Consider the following 9300-nt stretch of genomic DNA (forward strand, 5'->3'; position numbering starts at 1 on the left):
TAGCAAACAAACAATAACACCCTAAATTCCCAGTGCATCAGAGTTCCCAAGGGTTTCAAGTGAACCCTGGGCAATGCTCCCATTGAGAAAGAGCAACAATCAAATTTCTCGTGGCCTTGGCTTTCAACCGGCCAAGGTCTCAAATTTCAGAATAGTATATAAAATGAGAGAATAAGAGAACAACGGTAGTTATTTTCAGTCTAAGGTCCTTCCAAAGGGAAAACTGGGGAGGGGTTTATATAGTGTTCAAATTAAGAAGGATGAACAAGGAAAATATTCAATAAAACCTAAATCAGGAAAAAAAATATTGCACGCAATCTATAATAGAACCAGTAAAAGAAAAATGGGAATCCAAACCCTAGTTGGAATCGAAATTAGGGCAAATCATTCACAAGCCCCAATCATGGCGGAATCAACAGAGATACACCATATATAAGAGAAATTTTCTCTTTTCCAGTGCATAGAACCATAATAGCACCCAGAATCATAGAATAAAAGCCGGATCTGGCTTGCCATAAATGAAATGTTAACGAAAGTTATCACAAAATAAGTAATAGTAACAAGAAAAGGTAAGTAAATCCGCGTATGGACGCGTATAAGGAAAGAATAAGCAGGGATCTTCTTGGTCGGTTAGGGTTTAGTGTGAGAGTGGAGATGAGAAAATACAGGGGCTGCTGGGTAATGGAAATGGGTTAGGGTTTCAGGGTTATGTGATATAAGGGGGAATGGGGTTTATTATGGGTCGTTGATCAATTAAGATCAACGGCCATGATCGAATGGAGACGGGCGTGTTAGAAAAATGGGTCTCAGTCGGATTATAGGATTAGAGGGGATCTAGTTTGGGCTGGGGCGGATTGGGCTAAGGTTTGGGGTGTTTGGGCCATTAACTTAGGTCCTAAATTAGCCTTGAATTGGGCTATAAATTAAATACACAAAAATGGTTAGTAAAATAATTTATAAAAATATTTAATGGATATTTTAATATAATTTATGTAATAAATTGATTGAAAATAATAACTTAACATAACACAAATATAAAAAAAATGTAATTTGGCACAAATAATGTGAAAAATGTAATAATTATGTAAAATGGGGTAAAAATATTATGAAATCTATATGTGGATACAAATAATAAATTTAGATGATTGAGTCAATCTCAAAAATAATTTAAGAGATAATTAATAAATAATCAAATAATTTAAATGCAAAGAAATCAATTTTAAAGCTCTAAAAATTATGAAATATTATAAAAAATACTTGTATAACTCTTGTAAATTAAGTCATAATGCAAATTGATATTTTGAAAGTATATTTACTTATTTGAAAAATGTGAGGTCAAAATTAGGTATCAACAACCACTCCTCATTTACTAAGACTTTGTCAATTCTGCTATAGACTCTACTATTGTCCCCATGTATATTGTTTCATGTATAGAATGATCCAGAAGACCTGAGTTCTTTGAGTGAACACTTCCCCACACGTCTTTGAAGTCCTTTGTCTATGATACTGATATTGGTCTTCCCACTCTCTCATCTCTATGTAGGACACAATTAAAATCCCTCATTACTGCCCATGGTACTTGCATAGTGCTGTATATTTGTTCAATTTCTTGCCATAAACCTCTTCTTAGGACTTGATCATTGAAGCCATATATCATCGTTATTTGAAACTTGTACTGAGTTCCTCTATGTTTTACCATAAAATGCATAATCTGAGTAGACACTTTGTGATGTTCACATTGAAAATCTGTGGCTTCCATAGCACCTAAATTCTACCACCCGGATGATGAGTTAAGTTTGTACTGAAATGCCATCAATTAAAAAGGTTAAGAGCAGCTTTTAATGCTTTAGACCTCTTAACTTTTGCCCGCAGGAACCCAAATAGGCCAACTTTAGAGTTGTGCAAAAACAGATTCATCTCTTTCTGCTTGTCTTGCCTATTTAGGCCCTTGGCATTCCAGAATCCTACTTTATCCATTAGGTGAAGGGGCTCCTCCTCCCCTCATAGTACTTGAACCTATTCCATTTTTCACTTGTGCACCTCTATTGATTATGGCATCCACTATTGTACTACTTATGTATTGTGTTCCTTGTCTCTCTGTATAAGACTATTGTTTTTCCGGTGTCCTTCTGTTATTCAAGTTTGGTTCCTCTTATTCACTACCCCTATTTGAGCTACATTCTTCTCTAGTTTCTCCTCCAAAGTAGCAAATGAGTTCCTCAAAGGAGTGGTAATTGGTTGCATTACTGCTTTCCTTGGCTTTCTCACCTCTTCCTGCACTTCTTTCTTGCCTTCTCCTCTTTGCACTTCAACTTGGATTTTACCATTTATAGGTTTCCATTCTTATGTTGCCTGGTTCATTTGTGTGTTCATCTATAGTTTCCTACAGTGTTCCTTTACGTGTCCAAAATTTCTGCAATGGTCACGTAATGTTGGCTTTCATATTCTCTTGAAGAACCCCTCTATTACAGTTAATGGGGGGTTCAATCCCAGGACATAGCAAACTACCGCAGACTGCCAGTATTCAATTTCCTCCTGCACATTTGCCAAAGTAATTTTGACATTTGTGGAGGTTTCTCCTTCTCCTTCCAAATCAAAGCCCTCACGTATAATCGATTTTCCCACAGCAGTGCTCCACGATTTAGGATATATGGTTTTAGCATTACCTGGTTCATTTTTGGATTTTTCTTCATCTTCAACCTGGTCCGCCCAGGAATTCTTCCCAGAACTTTGTGCATGTATTTGGTTACTTGTTCCCACTGAGGTTGTCAAATGATTGTTCGCCATCGGAGTCACTATTAGTGACGACCCTGCCATTGGTGTTTGCTTCAATTCAAGTGGTATTACGCATTGTATCACACTCAAACTTCTAGTTTTCTTCGCATCTTCCGATTAGGGAACACCTTTCTAGCAATATTCCCCTATTGATTTGATATTCCTCTTTGTCCTCACCCTCCAGTCCGTGACTTCCTCACCATTCAGCCTTAGCTGAGAGAAGCTTCCATTCTAGAGAGAGAAAGACCTTAATTTTTTGTACTCTCTTTTATATAGTGGATTGTTCATCTCCGCAGTGAACGTGGTCAATTGACCAAACCACGTTAAATATTTGTGTCTTTTTTGGTATATTTCTTTTTTGTTGTCTGATTTATCGTCGCTGAAAGTTTATTTTGCTAGCTTATGCATGACACCTGATTATTTCTATCCTAACAGAAGGAGCAAGAGAAGAGTAGTGTCCGGTAAAAACTAAACCTTTGCAACCATAGAATGTAAAGGTACTAATCAGATACTACTAATTATCATTACAATTAGTAATTGGACTATAATAATTTGTTAAATAGCCGTACTGCGAAATATAATATAATAAATTTTTACACTATTAATACATATAAGTTAAGCTTATAAAATAATGGCCATACTGCGGAAGAACATACGTTAGTCTAAGGAAAAGAAATTGTTGATATTATATCTTCCGTGTCATAAATAACGGAATAAACTGTGATTTCTAAAATCAAGTAACTCCACTTTTTACACTGAACAATCAAGAGGTGTCTCTCACCTAAAATAGGTTGATGTCAAGATCCCCAAATATAAGGGAGCGGTAGTAACAATGAAAGAAAACTCCACGTATTATCTTTCCATGAGAATAGTTCCCTCCTCAACTAAGCGTTTCATATGTAATCAATTTTTTAATTACTTTTTCTCCATCTTGTTTTATGCCTATGTCAAATAGTAAGCTTGAAACTTGGAGTATGAGTTGATTGTCAACAAGCTAAGTCATTCCTATATTCCGTTCATATTGAATATGTTACGTGTACCATTACTTGGCCAACCATTTAAAGAATCAAACAACAGGCTCTTAGCGAAGCAATTTCAAGACCTCATTCATCCAACAGGCTCAAATATGATATCACCAAATTATTCCATTGGTTGATGTTTCACCAAAGAGCAAATTTACACTCTGCACTTCATTTGTATTCTTAATTGGAATACCCTAAATACTACTACTAATTACAAATGTAAACACTGTGAAATTAAGAGATAAGAGGGTATAACTAAAAGGTTGCTCCGAGTTGCTAGCCCAGATTTGGAGCTTAATTGGATTAATCTCTGTCTAATAATAACCTTAGTACTTTTGGTAAGAAGCAGATTGTGTTTGGCTAATTAATTTGAAAAGCATTTTTGAGCAGCAATTACTGTTTGACCAATTTTTAAAAGTGTTTCTACATATTTTTTTCTTCTCAAAAATGCTTTTCAAAAAAGTATTTTTGGAGAGATCGAATATATTTTTTTCTGCTTTTCCAAAACTGTTTTTGCTTCTACTCAAAACACATTTTTTTCCTTCTAAAGCTTGGTCAAACACTTCGACTTTAAAAAAAATATACTTTAAAAATAAAAATAAAACATTTGGCTTTAGAGAAGCCTGGTCAAACAGGCTATATAAGTCTTTTATGATTTCTTCCATGGAAAAATTAACTTATCTATTACTCCTTATTAGATGTTTATGCAATTTGAATTGAGAAAATAAAAGGGCAATTCGATGCACAAAGTAATCCGTGTTCATGTAGAGTTTGAAAATGGGCCGCACCCCAAGGGGCCCTAATGCAACTATACTACAACTCGAAATAGTGACCTATATGTTACACGGAAAAAATAAGTCTACATAAAAGGTTTAAAAAAAAAAAGTGCGCGCACACACAGAGATGCATATAGACAAAACACCAAAACCCAATTTGAAAATTAAAGGTGGATGGAATTAACTGCTGGATCGCATTATATTCCTTATTCTTTAGATCGCTAACGCAAAGACAAAAAGTTACACAATGCATGGTGAAAACTACACGACCTTTCATTCAATCACCATAAAAAAACAATTAGAAAAAAAAACATGTCACCTTTTAGGGTATTCAGAGAATCCTATACACTTCTCAAGCTGCAAAATTATGCATGATCAATCAATCAACGTATTCCTTTGTTCTGTGCATATAAATACCCTGCCTAACACTTAATTTCATTCATCCAAAAAATTAGACCTAGATACTCTTCTAAATATCTATTTTCTTGATTATTTGAAAATGATAGAGTGGGAAGATGTTTACAAAGTTGTGGTAGCAATGGCACCACTTTATGTTGCCCTAATTTTAGGCTATGCCTCAGTAAAATGGTGGCGAATTTTCACAACGGATCAATGCGCTGCCATCAATCAACTCGTTTGTTATTTCACTCTCCCACTCTTCACCTTCGAATTCACAGCCCACGTTGATCCTTTCGATATGAATTACAAGTTCCTTGGAGCTGATGCCATCTCAAAGGCGATCATAGTCGCGGTGCTAACGTTTTGGGCAAAATGTAGTAGGAAAGGGAGTTATCGTTGGTCCATAACGAGTTTTTCTTTGTCCGCGCTTACTAATTCGCTCGTGGTAGGAGTACCTCTTATGAAAGCCATGTATGGTGAGGAAGCTGTACATTTGGTTGTACAGTCATCGGTTACACAAGCAATTGTGTGGCTAACTGTTCTATTGTTTGTGTTGGAGGTGAGGAGAACAAGGAGTGATTTTAGCTTAGATTCTGCTGTTGGAGACACAAATAATAATGTACCTGATGAGGAGATTAATGGGAAAGATTTGGAAGTCATGAATAATAGAAAGGTGGTGGCAAGCATCACAAGGCCTTCATTTTGGTGTTTGACAAAGACAGTGTGGTTGAAACTTGCCACCAATCCTAATTCATATGCTTGTATCTTTGGCCTGACTTGGGCACTTATATCGAACAGGTTTGTACAGTACCTTTTTAACTAATATGCCATTTTGAACTTAAATTCAATACACTAGGAGGTCGTTTGGTAGGGTGTGAAAGAGAAAATAATGCATACATTAGCTTTGTGTATTAGTAATGTTTTGTTTGGTACACTTTTTCAACCTATGTATAACTAATACAAGCATTAGTTATACACTTTATTTGGTATTATCCTATGTATAGTTAATGCATAGAAAACCATGGCATTAGCTATACAAAGGCTATTAATGCATGCATTAGCATGGTTAAAGACAAAATTATCCTTAAAGTCCCTTAAGTTAAAGAATATGGAGGGCATTTTTGTAAACAATTAAATTTCTGAAAAATTATGCAATGCATTTTAATTTTTAATACATTACACCAAACAATGCATAAGAAATAATCTCTATATAACTAATGCTTGCATTACTAACCCATGCATTACTAACCCCTGCATTATTATACACCTTATTTAGCATTATTCTTATACACCCTACCAAACGACCCCTAATAGTATTAAAAAAAACTTGTATACTATTAGGTTACTCGAAGATAACCATAAGTAATCATTCGTAAGAAAAAAATGAAATCAATAACCTAAAAGGTAATATAGCGTACCTGCTATAACAAGTTTAAGTACACTAATAGTATAATAATTCTTTACATAGTCAATATATACAGGTTAAATTCTATCAATTTTATCAGATATTGATAAATAATTATTATATAGATTTATCTGTAATTACCTTTTGTAAAATTAGATGAAAAGGATAAGAGATAGATAAATGATATATATATATATATATATATATATATATATATATATATATATATATATATATATATATATATAAAGCTAAATTTTAATTAAAGGATAATTTTGAATTTATAGATAAAGTTTTTAAATTTGAAATAGTTCGATAATTGATCTTACATTTTGATTAAATAGGTGGCACTTTCAGATGCCAAGCATCATGGAAGGCTCTATTCTAATAATGTCAAGGGCTGGCACAGGCACTGCCATGTTTAGCATGGGTAAGTAAATATTCAATTTGTTCTTTTATAACATTTTATTAATTCTTACAGGGATTTAGTGTTACCAATTAATTACAGTAATATTTATTGTAAAAATTTACCTGTACTTATATCTTATAAGATATTTGATTATGTAGATTGTTTCTTACATTACAGTATATAGAAAAATAAACTCTAATTACAACAATATTAACATATCTTGTGTAATTCTATAAATGAGATCTAAAAAGGATAGTATATATGCAGATCTTACCCCTATCTTGTGCAGGTAGAGAGACTGTTTCTGATAGACCCTCAACTTAAGAAAAACAAAAATCATAGCAGTTTAGAAAGAAATATGATGGCGAATAAACTCTAATTACAATATATACCATAATATAAAATCAAACATTTAGTTGAAATATGGTTTGTTTAAATGAGTGCAGGGATGTTTATGGCATTACAAGAGAAAGTGATAGCATGTGGTGCAAGTCTGGCAGTGTTTGGAATGGTGTTGAGGTTCGTAGCTGGACCAGCATCTATGGCTATTGCTTCTATTCTTATCGGTTTGCATGGGGATGTCTTACGTGTTGCCATAATTCAGGTATATATACCGTTTATTTTAGTGTGTGTGTATATATATATATATATATATATATATATATATATATATATATATTTTCTTTTTGATGGTTTTACTGTTTTCCATTTGTTTATGTATTTATTATATTGCACTCCTTGTTTTTTCTTGGGGTGGGGGTAGGTTCAACTTTTTAGGAATTTAATATTTTTTCAAAAGAAAAATTAACTTAAACAGTGGTCCACCAAACTACAAATTAAAAATAATCCATGAATATGTAATATATGTAACTCAAGTTTAATATATGGATAATTATAAATAATTAGTGTATAATTTATGTATACCAACTAGAAAAAAGAAATCGTAAATGGTGCCTATTTGTGTAAAGATTCCATTTTTGGTATCCAATATGCACGATCTCAAGTCAAAAAAGTTTTTGTTATTTTCGATATCTGTATTGTTAGCGGAGGTCGATTATCAATTAAGGTTTTGGGAGGTTTGTGAATTTGTATTGGCTTTAATTTATTTCATCTTAATAGAATTTTCTCTCTTTCTTGCTCGATAATATATGTATTCAGTCGAATATTGTAAATCTTGTTTGATTTCAAGTCTTTTATAAACAAATATTCATGGTACTTTTTCTATCTATTATCTATTATAGTGAAAACGTTCAATGTAATTGTTTTTTTTCCATCTAGATATTTAATAATTTGTTAATTATTTTCCCTTATGCAGGCAGCACTGCCCCAATCCATTACATCCTTCATATTTGCCAAAGAATATGGTTTACATGCAGAAGTTCTTAGCACTGCGTAAGCAAACAACTTCATCACCTTAAAATAAAAGATTGTTAGACATAACTAACTTATTAACTAATTGATAATTATTTTATTTTGTTTTCGACCTAACTGTTAATTAATAAGGCTAATAGGTAGCTGATATTTAATGGAGTATCACTTATTTATAAAATGGGAATTATTGGTTATTTTCTCCAACATAAAAAGGTCATTAATTTTATTATTTACAATATTATAATCAATTTTGATTTTTTTATTTATTGAATTTCAGAGTAATCTTTGGCATGCTGGTGTCCCTTCCGGTATTGGTTGGCTATTACGCTATCTTGGAATTCCTACACTAATTATATTCCTCATCACCAAAGAAATTAGTTGTTACAAAGAACCGCAATTAATTTTGTCGCATTTGGAGAGCATCCAATATTACTTATAGATGAGTTTGTTACTAAGTTATTATTTAATCCAAGCTTAAACTTGTTATTATGCGTAAACCTTGAAAATGACAAAGGCATACATATTGTATTGTGGCGTAGATAATAATTGTCACACTCCTTTTCTACCCCTCAAAATAATAATAATAATAATACGTGTATGGGCCAAAGAGTTTTTCCAATTAAAGTGACAAAATTTGAATAGGGATTATTTTATTGTTCAGAGTCGTCACTTAGAATTAATTTTTTCGGTGTTCCAAGTCACCATTTATTTGGATCCCTAGTCAAAGGAAGGTTTGACTCTATTTTAATCGGTCCGTGAAAACAAAGTTCGGGTAAGGAATTCTGTTGACCGGGGAGAAGGTATAAGGCATTCCCCGAGTCCCGTGGTTCTAGCACGGTCGCTTTATTGACTTAAACTTGGCTTGAATTAATTTTGGACAAACTGTGATTTATATTATTTTCATATTTTACCTATCCTCTTTTATCTCTTGATTATTAGAAAAAATTAAAGAATATTTTTGAATAATAAGATGTCATAACCACACTACGCAAGCGAATGCGTGATCGACGAAATTTATTATTTAGTCATAACGGCGCTACGCAAGCGAATCCGCAGTCATGACAGACGATTGTTAGCACGTTATTTACTTTTGAAAAATTGCTGCAATTGTGTTGGAGGAAACATTAACCCTCTTTTTTTTAG

At 33.0% G+C, this 9300-nt stretch overlaps 1 protein-coding gene across 1 annotated transcript; it reads left to right on the forward strand.

The window, feature by feature from the left end:
• The first annotated feature begins 5038 nt into the window (after positions 1-5038).
• On the forward strand, positions 5039-8723 carry LOC107801660 (auxin efflux carrier component 5-like). The gene is made up of 5 exons (XM_075225907.1): positions 5039-5770; positions 6722-6807; positions 7233-7390; positions 8102-8178; positions 8435-8723. Exons 1-5 carry the CDS (start codon positions 5073-5075, stop codon positions 8505-8507), a joined length of 1092 nt encoding a protein of 363 aa, XP_075082008.1. The 5' UTR covers positions 5039-5072; the 3' UTR covers positions 8508-8723.
• The last annotated feature ends 577 nt before the right edge of the window (positions 8724-9300 follow it).

This window comes from Nicotiana tabacum, chromosome 11 (assembly GCF_000715075.1).
Source record: "Nicotiana tabacum cultivar K326 chromosome 11, ASM71507v2, whole genome shotgun sequence".
NCBI lineage: Eukaryota > Viridiplantae > Streptophyta > Magnoliopsida > Solanales > Solanaceae > Nicotiana > Nicotiana tabacum.

Coding starts and splice junctions, on each gene's coding strand:
- LOC107801660 (XM_075225907.1), top strand. CDS start 5,073: ATGATAGAGTGGGAAGATGTTTACAAAGTTGTGGTAGCAATGGCACCA. Junction 6,808..7,232: donor CACTGCCATGTTTAGCATGG/GTAAGTAAATAT, acceptor AAATGAGTGCAG/GGATGTTTATGGCATTACAA. Junction 7,391..8,101: donor TACGTGTTGCCATAATTCAG/GTATATATACCG, acceptor TCCCTTATGCAG/GCAGCACTGCCCCAATCCAT.